Genomic DNA, 22,718 nt, shown 5'->3' on the forward strand with positions numbered 1-22,718 from the left:
TCATCCATGCGAAAGAACTCCACAGTTAAGCGTGGTTGGTTGTGAGTAGTTTTAGGATGGGTGACCTCCTGGGAAGGTTCCAGGGATGTGCATGAGTGAGGAAAAAATGCGTTGGAAAGGACCTGTGTTGATCTGTGGGCCATGTACACAGCCTGACGAGCTACCGTAAGTGACCGCTCCTAACTCCAGGTTTGGACCGGGGTGTTACAAGTGGTATCAAAGCAACCCTGCAACCGTCTAGTGAGCTTATGGTCTGGATTACCCGGGTCACCAACAACGAGGACGTTGCGTTCTTCAAGTAGGGGTGTGTAATACTCCACTGAACCGAAAACGATATTCGGGTAGGGTACCTCCTTGAAGAGGTCCATTGATAGACTTAAAATCTGACTAATGCTTAAAGGGATTGAACGTATTACTCATATCAACAAAGTGCACTTTCTTTTGTGGTTATCCATGCGAAAGAACTCCACAGTTAAGCGTGCTTGGCTGGGAGTAGTCTTAGGATGGGTGACCTCCTGAGAAGATTACCCGGATGCGCATGAGTGAGGATAAAATGCGCTGTAAAGGACCCGTGTTGATCCGTGGGCCATTTACATAGCCTGGTGAGCTATCGTGAGTGACCGCTCCCGACCCTAGGTTTGGGACGGGGTGTTATATTCAATCCTTTTAAGCAGTAGTCAGATTTTAAGCCTATTAATGGACCTGTTCAAGGGGGTATTACACCCGAATATCGTCTTCGGTTAAGTGGAGTATTACACCACTTATTTGCCCTATAAGCCTAGACACAGAGACATGGAAAGGTCGAAAGGCGTCGTCGCAGGAGACAAAGGAGTCTGAGTATCAAAGTCTCGGCCAGCAGAACCGAAATCGGAGCACTTTGCAACCTCTTTGCCAGACATCTTCAACATATGAGAATATTGAAAAGAAAGGGAATAAATGTGAGAAATACAGAATATGTATCCCACAAGAACAAACAAGCCCTATTTATACCAAAATCCGACTTGACCCCATAAATCTATCTTAATGAACCGATCCGACAATGATCTGAACCCGACCTTACAAATTTATTTAAATTAAATGAACCAATTCGATAATGACCTGAACCTGTCTCAACCCGAACCTAATCTAAGAATTGACTCGACTAACCAGACCCGTAAGCAATTCGAACCCGGCTTATACATGACCCGATCCTAATGACCTGATTGCCACCTTTAGACCATACCCAAGCAAGGTCACCGACTGGGTCATGACCTTGTTTGGTGACCTTGAAGTACTCAGGGTCAATTGATGACCTTCAGTTAAGTTGGTGACCCGGTAGGTGGCACTCTCCCATTGACTGGAAACGTAAAAAAGGACAACCATCAAAATAAAGGGAATGTTACCTTTGCTTGAGTATGGTGACCCGATAGGTGACACTCTCTCATTGGCTGGAAAGTGGAAAATAATTGGATTGCTGATCTAGGTCGTGACCTTTTGTTTATGAGGATGAAAGTGAGTCAAGATAATTAAGATGTGATTAAAAAGAAAAATATTAATGACCCAATTAACTCAACCCCGGCTTTGGGATGGTTTTAGGAAATTGAATGGATGAAATAATGTATTCAGATCAAAGAAAAAAGGTAGTAAAAGGTATTCTGACGCGGAGGAAGGTGGGTGGATGTTGGTGAACCACAAGTTAACCAGGTGGATGTCGGGGATTACCTCTTTTGGGTCCACCACTTGAAACATCTTTTTTTTTTCTCTCTCTCACACACATTGCACGTGACTCACACCCTTGCTTTTCTTCTAGTTTAAACTTTAATTTATTTAAATTTTAATTAAAATCTTTTTATTTTTCCACATTTCCTTCCTTGTTATTCGATCCTTTTCTTTTTTTCTTCAACAAAATCATTTCTTTCCGTATTTTTCATTCAAATCGAATTCCCCATTTTTCTTCAATTTAATTCTCTGGGTATTTTTTTTTTGTTTATTTTGGGTAATTTGTTTATTTTGTTGTTGTTTTTGGATTGAATTAGAGGTGTACGTGACACTACCAAGATTGTGATTGTGATTGTGATTGTGATTCAGTTTCTTGGATCTTCAGGTAATATAAATTTCATTTCTTTTTTATTAACTTCGAACTGTTTTTGATCAGTTGAATTGGTTATTTTCTTGATTTTATGAAGTGGGTCTTTATTCGATTGAGTGTTGGGTGAGCAAGTTGTCAACTGCAGTATGTAAGACGGTCTTGGCACAAGTATATTGTAATTTTCTTGTGATTAGACCCGTTGCAAAACCGCCTTATACAAGACTAACTAATTATGCTAAGGGAAATGTACTTAGAATTACCATCTCAATTTTGGTTAAAGTTAGTTTTTTAGTGATCACAAGAGTTATGTGTAGTGTATTTTTTACTGTATGTGGTAAAAAATGTACTTGAATTACCATCTCAATCATGCTACTACTCTAACAGCATGGATGAATTTTCTACAGATTCACTACGATAATCGATAGATTAGATGTTTGGAATTAAATCTTGTGAATTTTGTTTGTGGATTTCCTTATGTGATTAGCTCTAATCTATCGATATTGGATTTCGTCAGTGGTCTTGGTCTTACCTTATCTGTTGGCTAGCTTTTAGGCCTTGTTTGTAGGGCTGTTCACTCAATGGTCCGGACCAAAGACCAGACCGGACCGGACCATTTGGTCCGGACCAGTTTATTTGGTCCGGTCCATGGTCCACTTATTTACTCTACTTTGGTCTTCGGTCCGGTCTTGGACCAAACCGAATGGACCGCGGACCGGACCATGGACCGAACTTATATAAGAAAAGAATCTTTAAAATTGGAATATTATTGATTTTATTTTCTAACTTTGTTAACACGTATTATAAGATGTTTAATTATGTACTTAAATCTAGTAAAAATAAAATGTTTTTTATTTTGATCGTTACGAACTTTTTAAGTTCTAATTTTATATGATAGGCATGTACATGACAATCATATTTGGTCCACTTTGGTCCATTTGGTCCGGTCCGATCCACGCGTTTTTCTGGTCCAAACCAGACCAGACCAATATTAATATGGTCCGGTCCTCGGTCCACCTTTTAACCCTTATTTGGTCTTCGGTCCAAAGAGTTTGGTCCGGTCCGGTCCCGGACCAATGAACACCCCTACTTGTTTGGATACCAAAGTAGGAGGGAAAGGAAAGGAAAGGAAAGGAAGGGAAGGGAAGGGGGAAGGAGGGAAGGGAAAGGGAGGGAAGGGAAGGGAAGGGGAGGCAGAATGGGGTATGGTTGTTTGGATACAATTTTGGTCCAAATCTTTCCTATGGTGGTGGGATTTTGATCTAGCTTGGAGGAGGGAAAATGGATCCCTCCGAATCCCTCCCCCTCCATTTTCCTCCACCCTTATTTGTTATCCAAAGTAGAGATTTTAAATCCCGTACTCTCTCCCCCTTTCCTTTCCTCCAAACAAGCTCTTAGGGTTTATTAATGCTATGGAACAATATTTATTTTTATTTTTATTCGTAATTTGAATGCAATGGAACAATCTTGGTGTGGGTCTGAGCGTTGTATGTTTTCGGCATAGTGAGAATGATGATGTCAACGTCAAGTGTTGTCATTTGTCAACCACAGTAGGGACCATTGATGGCGTTATTGGTGCTAACTGCTAGGCCTAACAAAAGCCAAATAAGATAAGTAGTTAATAGAGTCTAGCTTTTAATATGAAGGCTTATGAAACAAACTTGCTGAGTATCTGGAGGGTGATGCTGATGATAGATGTGGTTATGTCATTTCATGCACTATTTTCCGACCTACGTTATAGTATTCCTTTTATGCTATTGTGATGCAGCACACGCTAGAGTCTAGACATTACTTTTCATATTCACATTCTTGAGATATTTTGATCATATAGTCTAGCATGCCTCATCGCTTAGATGAAATATGGCAAGCTTACTGTGATTTTGACCAAGTCTTGGAGACACTCATCATACTATATGTAAATCACATGGTCAAGGTTTTCATGAGGTCTTGCTGAAAGTGTACATGAGATTGGTGTTTTTTCGTGTATGTGATAGGGTTACGTTACTATTGTGCGCAGTGTTTCTAGAATATTGGTTGTAAACTAGAGCAGAAATACAGATGCCGAAGTGATGAATCTGGCTGTCTGCGTCGGTGTATTCGAAAAGTATCAGCTGCTAAGATAGTCACTGGATTGTCAGGCACTCAAGCTGTAAAGTTTCATGATAGCAGATGTGGTTCCTTACCTGTTTTCTCTAGTGACCTGCTTGTTTTGCTTCAATTTTTTTTATATGATGTTTCGGAGTTGGTCACTATAATGAAAATTTGATTACTGGATGAGGAAAGTAAAAAGCAGAATGTTATATCCTGCTAAATATGTGCTCAATTTTAGAATGTTGTCATAGCAAACTTTCATTCTTAATAATATTTATGTGTAAACTACATGAGGCTTGTAATCTTATGTAGCACTTTACTGCAATATTGACCAACATACCTTCCAAAATCTTAGTATATTATCTTTGTGTATATTTGAAAATTATTAGAATTGGAAACAGTAGCAAAATAGTGAAGGTGTTAATCTCACTAATCCTTACTTTGTAGCGCAGGTGATCCACTATAATAGAAAGCACGCAACGAGATATTAAGTAAGGTAGTCACTGTTTGGAACACCCATTTAAATCCAAAGGCTCATTTATGGGTTGACAAGGTTCATTTGACGACATGGAGGAGATACATGATGACGGTGGGCAAGCAGATCAAGGGCTTTCTAGCTCTACCTGTTGGGCTTCAGAGTTAGCGGAGAAATTCGGGTCTGTTTCTCTGACTTCTCAAAAAGAAGCAAGTACATACTGTGCACAGCATGAGCTCTCTTCTGAGACTGCATCTCAGATTCTCTGGACCACTGGAATGCTTTCTGAACCTATACCAAATGGATTTTATTCTGTTGTTCCGGTAAGGATTACATTCTTGTTTCTTCTTTAGCTAAAAGTGTATTTTGACTCTTTCAAGTCTTTATCGTGTAACTTTTGTTTTTCTTTTTTTTTTTCCGCCCGTTTTCCCTTCTTATTTTTCCTTGTCGTTGTTGTTACAAATATGACAATATTGAAATTATATTATGAAATTAAAGGACGATAGAATTTTTTGCTATTTGCCAAGTGATCCTGTTATTTATATATTCTTTTTTTTTGTTAAAGCTTGGAATAAAAGGCATTTGAAATATAAAAAAGTTGGGAATTGTGTCATCGTTGATGAGGTAAGGCTGATGATTTTTAATGATTTGCAGGATAAGAGGCTGAGGGATATGTTTGATAATCTTCCTACTCTTGATGAGCTTTCTGCTTTGGAATCTGATGGTTTCAGGGCTGATATTATTCTTGTGGATGCACATAAAGATAAAAAACTTCAAATGCTGAAGCAATATATAACAGCTCTAGTGAAGGGATTAAACTCAAATCTGGCAGCTGTGATAAAAAAGATTGCTGGATTGGTGAGAATCTTTTAAGAATACTTTGTAGTGTTTATACCAATTATCTTTGACCTTTTTTTTATTCGAGATTAATCTCAAATTCCTTATCTTATACAACAAGTTTGCACTTTCAAAGTAGCTAAAGGCTCGTTTTTCTTTGATTTTGAATCATGATGGAATAAAGCAAAACTGATTATTAAATTGCCTGCGTTTCTTTTATTTGTGAAGTTGGCGTTGCTCGATACAATTCTCGATGCAATTTTCATTTCCCTTGGTCGTCCGGAATAGCCTCTTCGAGTCGTAAACACAAGGTTAACAACTGTAGTGAAGGGATTAAGCTCTAGGCAAAGCTGTCATATGTAACATCATAGTCTTACTCCAATTAATTTCGGCTAAGGCCTAAGGGCTAACACAAATCATCAGAAACTGTAAATCACCATCAGATCCTTATGTTATCTTTTTTCGTATGTTTTCCTTTAAAAAAAAAAAAATCTGTAGGCGTTGACTCCATGATAGTAGGTGTCTCATGTCGAGGTTACTGTAATGCAATTCTTGACGCAACTTGTTTTATGAGTCATAGAAAATAGCTTTTTTTTTTTTTTTTTTTTTTTTTTTTTTTTTTTCCGACCCCCCTTTTCTTTCCAATGGCGAAAGCCTTTCAGGCTGTGGAGTAATGCTTTTACTTTTTGTTACTTGTCAGACCTTTGTCCAAGTTTTGTTTTTTTATCTCTGTTTGGTAATGCTGGTCAGCTGATAATCTCATCTTTATGTGTCTGTGATGACATGCTTTCAGCAGTATTCTTGATTTTTGTTACTATATATACTGATTTTTTTCCCACCATCAATATTCCCATGTTGAATATCATTTTCCTTTGTACTCTCTGAATAGGTATCTGATCTGTACAAACGTCCTATTACAGAATCCAGTCCCGTTAAAGCTCCATTAGACAAAGCTCATAATTCCCTAAGTCAAGAGGTTCAGTTGCTAGGCCAAATTAAATACGGCTGTTGTCGTCCACGTGCTATCTTATTCAAAGTTCTGGCAGATACTGTAGGTTTAGAAAGCAAACTTATTGTGGTATGATTCGTTCATTTTGAAATTGTTTGATTAATAGTTCTTTGAACTAGTAATTTGGTTCAGGTTGTCATATACTTGACACCATGCTGATATTCTTTTCTTTAATATTCTTATGCTTAGGGGTTACCCACTGATAGGACCATTGGGTGCACGGATTCGGATAAACATATGTCTGTAGTTGTGGTGTTGAATTCAGTGGAACTTGTGGTTGATCTCATGCGATTTCCAGGACAGCTGATGCCTCGATCCACCAGGGCAATTTATTTGACTCATATTTCAGCAGCAGGGGAGAGCGACTCTGCAGAAAATGATTCTTGTGACTCTCCACTGGAGCCCGATAGTCCATTATGTGGATTTTCTGATAGAGGTGATCAAGACAGGTTAGTGAAGCGACTTTACTTTGTCATTCTGTACGCGATAGAAACAATTAATTCTTAAACTAATGTGCAATTTAGGCTTCGGAATTTGTGTAGGTAAGTTCATCATTATAGCTTATTGTACCACCTTCATGTATCAAATCTCAGTTTTGGTTGTTGCCACCAGATCTTAGTTGTTCTGTTATAGATGTGTCAGATACTGCGTAAAAATGCAGCCACAGTAACCTCCAAAATCTCAATAAAGCAGGTGCACGATTGATATTAATGCTGTGACCTCGTTAGAACATATTGCCTTTTTTTTAGGTGTTCAAATACATGAATCCCTGCTATAAATGGCTTGAAACTACTCCAATGTTATAGTTGTGTCACGCGACTGATTTATGTGAGAGCTTTGATTTTAGAGACACCTTTGGTGTAACTAAGGATATGCTGGACCTGTATTCTAGTCCATTGTGATCCAAAGTTAAAGATTTCCCCTTTATGAAACAGTTCTGTATAATCAGTTGAGGAAAAATAGGCATAGTACTAGAGATTTGGATGGCAAGTATTAAAGAAAACAGTGCGTGGGATACTTATCTCTTCAAATTTTGTGAAAAAATAAACTATGTAAGCCATGAGTGATTCTTCGGTTAAGTAAAAAAGCAGAAATTTATTAATTAATACAAGAATATAAGGCATAAGCTGTGAAAGTTTAGGTTTATCAAACGAATAAATCTAAAGTTCTAGGGAATTCCTAATAAATTAAAATCTCCTTAGTTTCATGAACTTCTTATAAGCGCTCGTCCTGAGATTTTCTGATACATGCTCTCTTCTATTATTCTTTTCTTGCTTGACAATGAAATCTCTTGGAGAACTTTGTAATTTTCAGTTATTAAACTTTTGACGTCAAATTGAGAAATGCATTCTTATCTTCAACGGGGAACCTATTCATGCATTTTGTTCACTGAGTGACACGGGAATTTCTCTTATGGAAATACTACTCAGTCTAAAATTCGGAAGTTGAAGGGTGTATTTTTCAATTAGCAATTTAGCGTACGAAATTAGACAATGGTGTGTGTAATAAGATTGAAGTTGTGAATAAAGGGGTGGATACTGTAGGATCTCAACCTTGTCAATATTACAGCAGTAGTTTTCTCGGAAGTAAATATATGTACAGAGCTAGCTTACGGGAAAAGTTGTTTTGGTTTTTATCATCTGAGGTGATGTATATTTTTCAAAAGGGAACATACATGCTTTAAACTAAAAGAATTTTCAAAGTCAAGCAAATCATCTTAGTTCTTTCTAACTGTTTCGTGACTATTTGTTATCCTCATTAGTGTCCATATTTATTATTAGAGTTTTTTTTGTTAGACACTACCTTTTATTTAGCCTGTGAGAGACTACCTTTTTTTTGCCTTCTAGTACCCTTTTTTTTATTTATTTTTTTGTGAAAGACTGCCAAAATCTACTATATACTCCCTCCTAGTCGCTCATTTCTTCCCCTTCCATTTTGCACAAGAAATAAGAAAATGAATTTGGATCACACAAAACACTCTACCCCACATGAAAATGAATTTGGACCACACAAAAGCTTCCAAAAAAGGAAAGGGGGAAGAAAATCCGACTACCACAGAAAAGGAAAGAGGGAAGAAATGAGCGACTAGGAGGGAGTATTAATTATGTTGTAGTATAAGCTATTTGACTTGATGTTTGAATTTGAGTTTATAAGATTTGATGTGTTTTATAATTTTAGGACTTTGTGGTCATCTAAGTGACCAAGTTTCATATGCTGGATATAGAATAGAAGGCTTCAATTCCCTTTATTTCAGTATGTATATTGATTTTTTTCCCCGTGTCTGTGGCCTGCAAAATTTGGAGTGCCGTGTCACATGCCCATCTCGTATCCATGTCCGTACTCGTGTCCGTATCGGTGCAATCTAGGCTACTACTATATTAAATTCACACATCTACAAATACATGGATCTTGCTTACCAATATTTGTCTACTTTCACCAGTCTGTATCGGTGCAATCTAGTCTGCTACTATATTATATTAACACATCTACAAATACACGGATCTTGCTTACCAATATTTGTCTACTTTCACCAGTGGTGAGAAATACGAGACGGGTCAATTTGCCAGGAGGTTTGACACAAAAGCCCCTGGTCTGTCATTGCAGAACAGGTTGCTGAGATCAGTAACTGGTATCGACAGAATATTGAGGTACTTGATAGTTGGTTCTGTTTAGAGTGTTTGGATTGTTTCTGTTCATAACGGTGTTTTCCTATTTATACATCTGTATATGTATCTAGCAATGGTTGCTGAAACAGTACCTTTTTTTGGTTAAGATATTAATGGACACCAAGGAGTGATGCCCATGTACAAAAACACACAATGTGGGTAACTGTCATACGCAAAAGACATCCTAAATGTGGCGCCCATATATACAATGAGATTTGGATAATTACTCTCTCAAACTATCATGAATTATCTTATCTACAAATAATTACACTTTCAAACTATACTATTTTTTGTGTTTTATGTCCTCCACTTCTAAGTGTTTTTCTCCAACCAAATTGGCACAAAGATTTACTTAAAGTACAGATAAAAGAGCAAGTGGTCTGCTTTTATGGAAGTTGATTACACATTTATTGCTTCATAGCCTCATAGGAAACGGTGTTGTAGTGTATCTGTATCACACCCCTATTGTTTTTGGGAAAGTTGAAAAGCAAAAGAAGCTGAACATGTAGGATGTCCATGAACTAACAGTTTCTCTCTCTTTTTAGTCGATTACACAATTTCTCTTTGCTCCATGGGCTCGTTGGATATTTATCTTTTCGTGTCTCTGATTCATAGTTTGGAGTTTGGTGATCATGCACACATCTTTCTCATGTCGAATGTGTCGTTTGTCACATTACTTATCTTTTCGTGTCCCTGATTCATTGTCTCTATGTTTACAGTCCAGAGCATCCCTCCTTCCTATCGCGTGACAGATATACGCTGGGCGGCGATAAAAAATCTCAGAGAGATTTAACTCATGATGCCGGTTCATCAAGGTGTGCATTTATATAAATGAAACTATTGTTATTTTATTCTTTTTAAATAGATTTCATAGTCAGTGACTTGGCGTGCATTTATATAAGTGGACATTTGCTTGGTGTGGGAATGGTGATATGCATATTATATTGTACACCTCAGAAGGCATCCCTGAAAGGCAGTTTGTTTTTGTCCCCTTATCTGTACGTTCTATGATATTTTGGATATAGTATCTGTGAGAAGGGGAATAGTGCATAGAAGGCTAACAGGTAAGCTATGAGGACATTAGAAAATGCACGCAAGCCATGTTAGGTTGGAGCTGGCCACATTTGTTTTTTTATGTTATCGGTTCCCCTCCTACTCCTTTGATCTGTGACTGAGATTGATGTTGCCGTCGAATGATTCAAAGGAAATAAAGTACTCCTTCCCCTTCTTCCCATCTATATTATCGCCATTTGACTTTGTTTATTAAACAACGTGGAGTTTGACCAACTTTGCTACAATTTACAATACTTCCAAGTTCGTAGCAACAATAATACTCCACCTATTTCACATTATAAGCAGTTTCAGTTTGTCGAGGTGTCCTTTGGCTTTAGATTTTGTACGAGAAAAATATGGAACTTATAACATTAGATTTATAATGGGAAATGTTTTACTGAAAGCATAAATCTCATATGTTATGAGAGATATTGAAGAGAGAAGTGAGTGTCTCTTAATGTGAGAAAGACTTCCCATATGAAAAAGAGAGTATAAAAATAGTTGTTTTTATGAATCAAACAACAACAACAACAGCAACAACATCAGAGCCTTAATCCCAAAATGATTTGGGGTCGGCTGACATGAATCATCCTTTAGAACCGTCCATGGGTGAACGCACACCTCAAAATGCGGAAAAAATAGAAAAGGGAAAAATGAAAAACAAAAGAGCGAAACATAATACAAAGTCAAGGTAAACTTATAGGTTTTAAAATCGAATTCCGGATTTCTTTTATAAAAAACTTAAAATTTAAATCGAGAATAAAGATTAAAACGATTGTGAAAACCGAAGTAGAAGTTAAGGATCTGGAATACCTTAAAAGTAAACCAAGTAAAATATATAAGAAAGTGGTTGGTAAAAAAGGTGTAATAAAGGAGAGAAGAACAAATAAATTCTTTTAAAAATTAAATAAAAACACTGAATATTGTCAAATAACAGCAAATACTAAAAATCCACATGTATCATTTCTCTCCATTGTGCCCTCTCCGTCACCATACTCTCCTCAAGCCCCAGAAATCTCATATCGTGCTCTATCACTCTTAACCATGTCTGTCTCCGTCTCCCTCTACCCCTAGGGACCTTTTCTGTTCTCCAAGTCTCCAGCCTCCTAACTAGTGCGTCCATAGGTCTCCTTCTCACATGGCCAAACCATCTTAGTCGATTTTCCATCATCTTGTCCTCTATTGGCGCCACTTTTACCTTTTCCCTAATCTCCTCATTCCTTAATCGATTTTTCCTTGTGTGGCCGCACATCCACCTCAACATACGCATCTCTGCCACACTCATCTTTTGAATGTGACAATGTTTAACGGCCCAACACTCGGAACCGTAAAGTAAGGCACGCCTAATTGCCGTGCGATAAATTTTTTCCTTTAATCTTTGGGGCATATCTTTATCGCACAAAAACCCTGAAGCGCTCTTCCATTTCAACCATCCCGCATTAATTCTGTGAGCCACATCTTCGTCTAACTCCCCATCTTTTTTAATAATAGATCCTAGATATCTGAAGAAATCTGACCCCTCAACAACATTCCCATCGAAAATAATACTCCCCGCCTTTGTCGATCTCGACCCCGCCACGTTAGTGAACTAACACCTCAAATACTCGGTCTTACTCCTGCTCAGCCTAAACCCACGAGTCTCTAAAGTATGCTTCCACAATTCCAACTTTCTCTCCACCCCCTCTTTCGTCTCATCAATCAACACAATATCATCGGCAAACAACATACACCAAGGGATGTCGTCCTGAATATCCCTTGTCAACTCATCCATAACTATAGTAAAGAGAAAAGGACTAAGTGCGGAACCTTGATGCATCCCGATGGTAATGGGAAATTCTTCCGTTCTCCCAACATTAGTGCGAACACTTGCATTAGTCCCCTCATACATGTCCTTTATGAGGTAATATATTTTCGAGACACGCCCTTTCTCGCCAAAGCCCACCAAAGTAATTCTCTCGGTACCCTATCATATGCCTTTTCCAAGTCAATAAAAACCATATGCAAGTCTTTCTTCTTGTCCCGATGGTGCTCCAACTGTCTCATGATAAAAATCGCATCCATAGTCGATCTCCCAGGCATAAATCCAAATTGGTTATCCGAGATGTCTACACATTTCCTAAGCCTTTGCTCGATTATCCGCTCCCATAACTTCATCGTATGGCTCATAAGTTTAATTCCCCGATAATTGGAACACTCTTGAACATCACCTTTGTTCTTGTACAAAGGGACAAGAGTGCTTCTCCTCCAAGCTGATGGCATCTTGTTGCTCCTCCAAATCTTGTTGAAGAGCATGGTTACCCATTCGATTCCTTTCTCCCGAAGCACCTCCAAACTTCTATGGGTATACCATCCGGTCCATCTGCTTTCTTTGACCCCATCTTCCTCAACGCCTTTCTAACTTCACTCTTTTGTATTCTACGCACAAATTCCCGATTACCATGCTTCGTGTTACTTCTACATCCCCAAAACCTTGCTCCTGATGTCCATTGAATAAAGTATCAAAGCAAAAACTCCATCAGCCTTTATTTCGTTATCCTGAACCACAACCTTGTCGTCCATATCTTTCACACACCTAACTCTCCCAATATCCCTCGTCTTTCGGTCTGTTATGTGAGCCAGTTTATAGATATCCTTCTCTCCTTCTCTCGTCTTCTCTCGTGTCCAACCTGGCATACACTTGGTTAACTCTTGCCCTCGCATCACGCACTGCCTTTTTAGCGGCTCGTCTAGCCTCCTTGTACTTTTCAAAGTTCTCATCACTCATGCATTTCCCCAAAACTTTATAGCATTCACGTTTTTTCTTTATCGCTTGTCTGACCTCATCGTTCCACCAAGATCCTTTAGATTCCCCTAACACCTCCCTCGCCAAATCCTTTACAACATACTCCAATTTATCCCACGTTGCATCTATATCTTTCTCCTTGCAATCGAACCAAATATCGCTACTTCCGACCTTATCCAAAAACGCTTGTTGGTTTTCCCCTTCTAGCTTCCACCACTTGATTCGTGCCTCACCGATTATCTTTCTCTTCCTCAAGTCTCTCTTACCCCGAAAATCAAGCACCACTAGTCTATGTTGTGTTCCGGCACTTTCCCCGGGTATGACCTTACAATCGGCGTACTCTTTCCTCCACCCATTCCTTACCAAAGGGAAGTGAATTTGACTAGCATTTCCTCCACTCCTATAAGTCACCAAATGAGAATGCCTTTTCTTGAACCAAGTGTTCATTATACCGAAGTCATATGCCAAAGCAAAATCTAATATGTCACTTCCTGTTTCATTTCTCTCCCCGAACCCAAAACCCCCATGAATGCTCTCGAATCCAACTCGACTAGTACCCACATGCCCATTGAGGTCACCACCAATGATCAATTTCTCTCCAATAGGGACTCGTTCTACAACCTATTCCAGATCTTCCCAGAAGGCTCGTCGAAAAGAAGCATCCAATCCTACTTGAGCTGCGTAAGTACTTATAACAGTCAGCACCTCATCCCCGACTACAAGCTTAATGCTCATAATCCTGTCACTTTTTCTCGATACTTCTACCACATCATCGATGTAATCTTTATCAATGACAATACCCACTCCATTACGACTTTTGTCTTTACCCGTGTACCAAAGCTTATAACCCCAAGGCGCTATCACCCTTGCTTTATCTCCGACCCACTTTGTCTCTTGTAGACACATTATATGCACTCTCCTCCTTTTCATAACCTCCCCTACCTCAGCTAATCTCCCTTTCAAAGAGCGAACATTCCAAGTACTAAAGCGTAACCTACTACCCTTCCTAAAGTCATGCCCTAATTTCTTTACCCGCTCTTGACCATGCTTCCTCGATCCAAACCTATTTGACACCACACCCATACTTTGAGGTGGCGCGTCGCTTTCGGCCGACGACCTAACAACCCTTGCATATTTTTTACTACACCCGGGTCTAGAAGATGTAGTGCACCCTTGCCTATTTGACACCACCCCCAGGTATAAAGATGTCGCATCGCTTCCGGGCGACGACCTAGCAACCCTCACATACTTTTCACTACACCCGGGTCTAAGAAGTGCAGCGCGTCGCTTCTGAGGAGATGCCCCAACGATGTTCAAATTCCGATTCATGTCCATAAAATGTGACGTTTTTATGCTGGCTGCCACAGACCTACCGCAACCCTCCTCCTTTATCCGGGCTTGGGACCGGCACTGAATGCCCGAAACAACACTCACAAGCGGAGTTTTATGAATCAAACATGACAAATAAAGTCAGTTGCGGACTATAAATTTGAAATGTAGGTATTATTAAGCTTTTGGCTCATCTGTACAGATCAGCAGGTGCACCACCACCAGAAGCTCGCAGACGGCGGCGGAGAAGCATCAGCATTACTCCAGAAATCGGAGATGATATTGTGAGGTGGGTGCTTTCTGATTTCTACACTTAATTATTGATGATGAATCTTCTCATATTTATCTGAATTTGAAGAGTTATGTGGTGAGTTGATGTGATTTTGTCTAAATGTGGTGGTGTAAATATCCGACTGTTATGAAAACTGTAGCGCCATGAGTCACGAATACATGATGTATTAGTAGTTTCTGACTATCAAAGGGTTGTTATACGATGGCCAAAATTAACTAGTCATGTGTTATTTTAGGTGATCATAATTGTCCTTTTTGACCTATTTCTTTCATATTCAGAGACTGGCTGCTGGTTTTAGCTTGCATTCTCTGATAGAATCCCGACCTTCATGTTACTGTTTTGTTTTTAGCTTAAAGTTGGCTTATACTTGTCGTTATATTATATTAATTGGTAGGGTGTACAACTCTTTGTAGGGCTGTACGAGATATGAATGAGATATTGAAACAAAATCGCCTTTTGAAAGAACAGGGTGAGGATAGATCGCTTCCAACGTCCCCAAGCGATACAAACAACGGTGCCATTTTTGAAAGTAATGTAAGTATGTTGATTTGACTTTCTAACCGCTTCAACGATTTGATCGCGCTTTTGCATCTTTGACTTCAATAGAACCTGCATCATACATGTTAGCTATGACATGTACCTTTGTCTATGTTATTTAGAATTATGAATGTATTTGTTTTAATAATTGAGTTGTACATCCCTGCTTTCTGTTTCCGGTTTCACCTTACGGCATTTTTTCTTTCTTCTTTTTTATTCACAATTTTGACGATTCTCGGCTCTTAAATACTCGCATTCGTACAGTTGTACTAATGCCTAAGCTTCTATCAGTTGGGCCTCTGGGGCTGAGTGCATAATGTGCTTCTATAAAACATGAAGGGTTAAGCTGATGAGTAAAAAAAAAAATATTACTGGGCCAGAGCATGGATTTGATAAACCATGTAAGTTTCTTTGTAGGGATAAATCTTACTGGTTAGAATAAAAAAAAAAATTACTTCTACTCCATAAGATTTTCTATTAGTCATACTCAGCTTATCTCCATATTGTAAACTAGAGCATCTAGTTGACCTATTTCTCCCAACAATTTTCATTACAGGTCATGTAGAAATAACCTCTCTATATTTTTATCAATGTAGAAAAGTTGCTTAAATATGATCCCTAACTTGCTATATATGTGGATCTTTCAGACAGTAGGGTAATGTTTTCTGCTCCCTTCATACCGTTACCTCAACCTCACTCTTCTCTACATCCTCGCTCTCCTCGAACACCAACCCACTTATCTTCTTCTCTCTTGAAACCGCGTATGAGTCCATGACCACCCGAACTCCAACCAGTCACCAGCCACCTTGACTCCAACTGGCTGCGACCCACCTATGACCTACTACCACACTATGCGGCCCACAAAACCGCCCCTCAAACCACCACCAGAACCACACAACCCCACTACCCAACTGACAACACCACCTGAATCTACCATAAAACTTACAAAGCCACTCTTATAACCACTCACAAAACCAGTAATGAGGGATGAGAACTTCGAAGGAGGCTGGTGTTATGAGCTGTCGACAGTGGAGTATGGATGTCTGGTGGGTGTGTCAGGGAGAAAGGATATCGTTTTGGCTGCCAATCTGCCATGGTGGTCCAAATTCCGAAAGTTGTGGGTCGTCTAGGGATGAGGGAAAGAAATGCCATAAATTTTTTTGCTACAAACGAAAGAAAGTGAAATGGGAAGAAATTAAAAACCTTCCCAAAAAGAAAGTAATGAGAAAATAGAAGTATTTTGGGAGTAATAATACTTATAGTTGGCTGTATTCCGTTGTAAAGGATGAGGTAATATTTTGGTGCTGCAATAGGTGTTTGAGCCTTTTTTTTGGAAGAAACTGGTTATGATTTGAGTTCAGTTTGAGAACAAGGTTATCTTATTGGTTTCGAGCTAGAGTTTGAAGGGAATTTTATTTCCCTGGAATATTCGCTTGTGAAACCATTATTAGATGGAGTAGCTTTCCTCTCATATTTATGTCGGCTTCTCATGATTTTCTTTAGCTAGTGTACATATGATGTCTTTGGCTAATGTTGGCTTCACTTTAGTTTTGCTCTTTTTTCCCTATTAAGGTTTGATTTGGTAAAACTAGTAGCTGCAAAGGTAGCTAAAATTAAAAGTGATAACTTAGCTGATTAACTTTAAAATGTTTGACAAAATAGCTGAAAAGGTAGCTAATATTTGGTATATAAACCGATGGTCCATATATTGAAGTCTTTTGGGATGTTTTGATTCCATTAACTGTTGTGATCAGACATTCCCTATATGTATCCTTGATCTGATAATTTTGGTTGTTTGGATTCAATTCAGTTTTCAAGATTTCATCTTGGGAATCGAGATGTGATTTCCGGAGCCATATCTGCTTCTCATCATGGTCAGCAAAGTTCTCAGAAGGCGGTATCCCTGCCTTCCTCACCTCATGAATATTGGAGTCCAACTCCTGAAAGAAATAGAGCATCACAACAGGCTCCATCCAACGAAATGGTCTTAGCGTGGAATAAGATTTTGGAAACGCGTTTTCATGACAAGTCCCTGCTTCCTTATGAAGAGTGGAATATTGATTTCTCTGAACTGACTGTCGGAGTTCGTGTTGGCATCGGTATGGTTCTATTCATCTTTCATTCTATGTTTGAGCTTCTTATGGTGTCGAACAAAATGTGATTTGACGAATGGTTTGTAGATGGCCTTTAAATGCAGGTGTAAGTTTGGACTTATTTTAGCTTCTCAACCATGAATGTGGCTGTTACTGTAATGTACCCGATCTTGTGTTTCCCATTCATGATTTTTTTTCCAAATGAGAATCTACTGGACATGCAATGGCATGTTTGGAGGACATGCTTATCCATTACATTTGGGCCATTTCACTGGCAGGATGATAAAAATCAAAATAGAGTGATAACTAGAACTGTCAAAAGATGACCCGACTCGAACCGACTGAAACCTGCTCGAAAATAACCGGCTCTTTTCAACCCGAACTCGAAAGCGACCCGACTTGATAATAACCTGTACATTTAGGGTAAAGCCGGACCCGTAAATAGGTAAATTTATTGATAATTTCTATTTAAAGCAAATAAAAATAATATAAAAGAAAAATAGTAATTTCAATTTTCAAAATTTTGATATAAAACATGTTTGTATTGTTTTAAAGCATAGTTTTACCACATGATTAATTACTTAAATGATTACCATATAAATATAGTCATTGCCTATCACGTATTCACGTACACATAACAACTGATATTCAATATTTCGTATATTGTTGCGATATTGAATATATTCAACAAATATGCTTATTCTTACTAATATCATATATTAAAGTAGATAATTATAAAAATTAAGAATAACTATATGTTTATAGTTATAACTAAAAAAGTAAACATTTGTAAAAAGGCGTTAATTTGACCCGCTTCTAACCTTAACTTGACCCAGAACCCGTATAAACCCGATCCGTACAAACCTGAAATAGACCCACCCCGTATTTTACCAGAACCCGAAATGACAGGTCTAGTGGTAACGGGTTAGAACATGACACTTGGATGCTTGGGGTAATAAGAGATATTTCTAGCCCATGATCGTGTTCAAAGCACCTTCAATTCCCACTTTACATAAAGAGCTCATGCATAGTAAACCTGGTCATAAAATTTTCTTGTTTGTAAATAATTAAACTGAATCCACTTAACGTGTATAACTGATTTTAACCAACTAATCTGTTTCACTATTGAATAATGAATATAATCTACTTTAGGTCTGGTTTCTTTACTTATTTTTATGGCTATCATTGTTTGTCACCTGATTCATATTAACTTATTTTAATGGCTCTGTGCAATGAGTTTTCGCTTATGGAGTCTGTTTTATTATTGTTCGGGTAGCAGCCTGTTCAAGTTCCTTCTGGTTGGAAATCTTTATTATGTTTTCTGTAATTGTGCTATGTGTGAACATTTACTTATTGTAGAAACAAGACTTTGACATGTAAAAAGAGATATTATGTAGTGAAAGCATTATTTTTAAAAGAAACCTTTGAACTGCTTTGCTAGATGTTTATTCGCCAGAGTGTGCATTCACACAAGGGTTCCTACTGGGTTTTGCTAACAATAGTCCTTTGCTGCTCCTAACCGAATTGTCTCCATTTAATTTTTAGGGTTTTTTGGGGAGGTATTCCGTGGAACGTGGAAGGGGACTGATGTTGCCATCAAAGTATTCCTAGAGCAAGATTTGACTTCTGAAAACATGGAGGATTTTTGCAATGAGATATGTATTCTTAGGTGAGTTTTGTTTATTTGCTTGTCATGAAGAACTTTTGTTTATCATTTGTCTGACTCCAGGTTTTCTTCTGTGTTGCCACAGCCGTCTTCGACATCCAAATGGTAATCCTCTAGTCTTGCTGGAAAAGAGACTATCACTGTCCTTCGGAAATCCATGAAATGTGAATATGGAAGAGATGTAACTAGGACAGACTTTTTATGCCGCCCTTCCCTGGGCGCAGCTTCCTATCATCTAGAGGAAAATAATAATATATATTGTATTTTACCCATATAGTCTAAGAGTAATACTGTTAGTGTGGTTAAGTAAAAGTTATAACTCGAGGCTACAGCCTACAGGTTCAAACCTAGCCGTTTCATATTTTCACATGGTCCGCCGCTGGAGGTCAAACCAAGATTAAGTAAACTATGACCAGGTTGTAAAAACTAACAGACCTAAAATGGGTGTGATCTATGGTACCATGTTAGGTTTTTCATATACCTAATAACTGGTTCCAGTGAGCTTGGTTTCGATCTGGCTAATTATGTTTTGTTGCTTACCATTTGCTGATCTTTATTGCAGTTATATTGTTTCTTGGCGCTTGCACAAAACCCCCGCACTTATCAATGGTCACAGAGTACATGGAACTGAGTTCGTTGTATTATTTGATCCACTCAAGTGGCCAGAAAAAGAAACTTAGCTGGAGGCGGAAATTGAAAATGCTACGTGACATTTGCAGGTCAGTTTGAAACTCTGATTGCTCTGTCTGTTAACTTCCAGTCCTGTTTATTCTGATAGATACACTTTTCTAGTGTTATGATATTGAATAATGGGATGAACCCTCAAAGAATCATGCATGCAGGACATTGTGCAAAGTTTCTGCCTTAAGTGTCTAATTTGAATGTACTACTAAACATACATAACGAAATCAGTCGTGACTTATGAGAAGTATTTTATCCAGGCGTCGTGTGTTTTCGTGGGTGGGCGTGTCATCTTTTCTATGATCAATTTGTAGAAAAATACGATTGACAATTCTTACATAGTTTCATGATAAGATCGATCTATGACATGTTGAATTTGACGTTGGAACATCACCCAGTGTCTCAAAGGCTTCTAGGCTTCTGCTAATGGTGGAGGTAGGAGAGTTGGATGTAGTGTAACCTTGCTCCTATGTTAACAAGAAGATATTTTTGGCATAGAGAATAGTATACATCACAATAAAGAAAAGTGCGGTCAATTTAGTGAGCCATTTTCTTTATTGCTCCATTCGAAATGAAAACCCAAATTTAGATTCAGCGGTTAATAACCTAAGGACAGGAATTGACACACTATTAAAAGCTTGTGCTTGGACATTAAATTCTTCAAATTGCTACTCTACGCACACGTGCACAATGTTTAATATCCAGAATGTACTGTAATTATTAGTTGATCTTGTTGCAAATTAGAGGGTTGATGTGCATTCACCGAATGAAGATTGTTCACCGTGATTTGAAGAGTGCAAACTGTCTTGTGAACAAGCATTGGATAGTGAAGATCTGTGATTTTGGATTGTCGAGGATAATGACGGAATCTCCCATTAAAGACTCTTCTTCGGCAGGGACTCCTGAATGGATGGCTCCTGAACTCATCCGCAATGAACCCTTCACAGAAAAGTGTGATATCTTTAGTCTCGGGGTGATCATGTGGGAGCTTTGCACTCTGAGCAGACCGTGGAAGGGTACTCCTCCAGAAAGGGTAATTCTTGCCAGTTTTTTTAGCCCAATGCTTAAGTGAGACATTCTTATATATGACCAACCCATCAACCGAAAATTAGTCCCCAAATGAGAAAATACCCGAGTATTACAAGATGTAACTTCTGTTTTAGCCATATAGTTGTTAAGTACCACTTTGTATTAAAGCCGGAGCTTGACTCGTTGCTGTAGGTGGTTTACACTGTTGCTCACGAGGGATCACGTCTGGAAATTCCTGAAGGTCCCCTTGGTCGGATAATTTCAGGTATGGGTTAACTGTTGTCTTATAAACGTCCCCTCCTTCTAAATGACTAAAACTGGAATTTGTCCGCTGGTCAGCCATTATTGGACGATCATTCTTCCAAAGTTCGTTTGATTTTAAGATAGAAAATCTGGTCTAGATTGTTGTGGAGTAAATCTTTATGACGCGAACGACTGTTTAAGTTGATTCGTATGAGCCCCTAAATCTTGAACCGTGGCCCAACTTGGCCCGAACTGTTTTTACCCAAACGCAAAATCTTATTTCAGACGGGCACTTTTCCCGTCTGAAATAAGACCGACAAAATGTTGCCATTTTTTTTAATAAAATGTAAACAGTGAATCTACAAAATGTTATCACTAGAGGTGTCACTTTTTACCCTGAAAATAGTGGGAAAAATAATGGTAACATGTTATCAGAAAAATACAAACATTTTACTGTCAAATGATAACATGTTGTCCGTCTTATTTCAGACCAAAAGCAATGGTCTTAAGCAAGACGCACTGTTACCCAAAAATTATATGTACTCCGTCCTTTCAAGCCGACTTGAATAACATGTGTAATTGGCTCGAACTGAGACGAATTTTTTTGCAAAGTAAGCATTTAGATGACTTACACATTTTCAAAAGAGATGGCTCACAGAGTATTTCAGTTAGACAACCAAGTTAATTTTTCATTACAAGTATCACGCCCTTATTAATCATATATCCCGTTTCTTACAATTTCACATGTGAGACCGTCTTACAGGAGGCCAATTATTTTCTGGGTATAAGATTTATATGTAAAAAAAATAAACAATAGGTTTAATTTTAAGACTAATAACTCTATCAGAATAATATAGTATATTGACTCAACTAGTTTTTTTTTACTTGGAGTATAATGTGTTTCACAAATTCTCATTTGTGACGAGCATATCCGTTGTAAGCTTGCGACGGGTCAAATACTACCCAAATGGGGAGATAAGACAAAAGCAAATTGCCTAGGGAGTAACATTCTGTTTTGTCTTATCTACCCATGTGGGTAGTATTTGACCCGTCGCAAGCTTGTGATGGATATACCCGTTACAAGGAAGATATAAACAATATATTTTTCAGAGTGTCGGTCTCGGCTATCTTGTTTATTATTTTTGGCCTGATATAGTGTGCAAGTGTCGTTGGAAAAACTACCATGTTGACATGTGATTTGTAACCAAAGGGAAATGTTGGAAGTAATAGTAGTATAGAAGTAATTCCGTAGTGAAACAAATTGCTTGTGTGCTCCTTATGAGCGTTCCTTTTCGCAACTTAATTGCTTGCTTGATTTCCAATGCAGATTGCTGGGCAGAACCACAAGAACGACCAAGCAGCGAGGAGATTCTGACTCGCTTGCTAGACTGTGAGTATGCAGTCAACTAGTTCTGATTACTGTATAGAGTATTTTAGAGAACCGCAAAGGATGTTGCCTTGATGTCGCGGCCTGTGTTGTAAACTCCTCAAAAGTTGCAAATTTTGTACTATAAAGAGAGACGATGGATCACAGCTTTAAATGAGAAGACTGATCACAAATTCGAAATGAGAAGAGAAACTACTTTTTGGCGAATTTTGAACGTTGTTATCCGTAAATTACTATTTGCTAATTATTTTCTATGAAGTTTTTTCATGTTTTAAAGCATAAAATCATCAAGTACTTTTAAAGTGAGTGAGACTGATATTGTAAGATTTTAGTTATTGAAAACCAGATTTTTATTAGGGAAAAATTACAAATTGTTGAAATTTAGGGAAGAGAGAATTGTAGAGAAGAGTTAGAGCGAAAGTAAGGGAGACAAAATTGTATTCTTATTCAATTTTTTTTTTTTTTGGTCTAAACCATCCGGTA

General features: G+C 38.2%; 1 protein-coding gene across 2 annotated transcripts; it reads left to right on the forward strand.

The window, feature by feature from the left end:
* The first annotated feature begins 1,668 nt into the window (after positions 1-1,668).
* Positions 1,669-22,442, forward strand: LOC141616799 (putative serine/threonine-protein kinase SIS8). 2 transcript variants are annotated; one of them, XM_074433947.1, is made up of 17 exons: positions 1,669-1,683; positions 2,016-2,083; positions 4,604-4,954; positions 5,286-5,489; positions 6,358-6,546; positions 6,667-6,926; positions 9,012-9,125; positions 9,863-9,958; positions 14,510-14,596; positions 15,013-15,133; positions 16,947-17,235; positions 18,775-18,898; positions 18,981-19,000; positions 19,458-19,614; positions 20,321-20,609; positions 20,798-20,870; positions 22,176-22,442. In XM_074433947.1, exons 3-17 carry the CDS (start codon positions 4,724-4,726, stop codon positions 22,256-22,258), a joined length of 2,337 nt encoding a protein of 778 aa, XP_074290048.1. In that variant the 5' UTR covers positions 1,669-1,683; positions 2,016-2,083; positions 4,604-4,723; the 3' UTR covers positions 22,259-22,442. The 2 variants fall into 2 exon arrangements, with proteins under 2 accessions (XP_074290048.1, XP_074290047.1); XM_074433946.1 differs by lacking the exon at positions 1,669-1,683 and having other exon boundaries at positions 1,762-2,083; positions 4,609-4,954.
* The last annotated feature ends 276 nt before the right edge of the window (positions 22,443-22,718 follow it).

The sequence above is a fragment of the Silene latifolia genome, chromosome X (genome assembly GCF_048544455.1).
Source record: "Silene latifolia isolate original U9 population chromosome X, ASM4854445v1, whole genome shotgun sequence".
In the NCBI taxonomy this organism is placed as follows: domain Eukaryota; kingdom Viridiplantae; phylum Streptophyta; class Magnoliopsida; order Caryophyllales; family Caryophyllaceae; genus Silene; species Silene latifolia.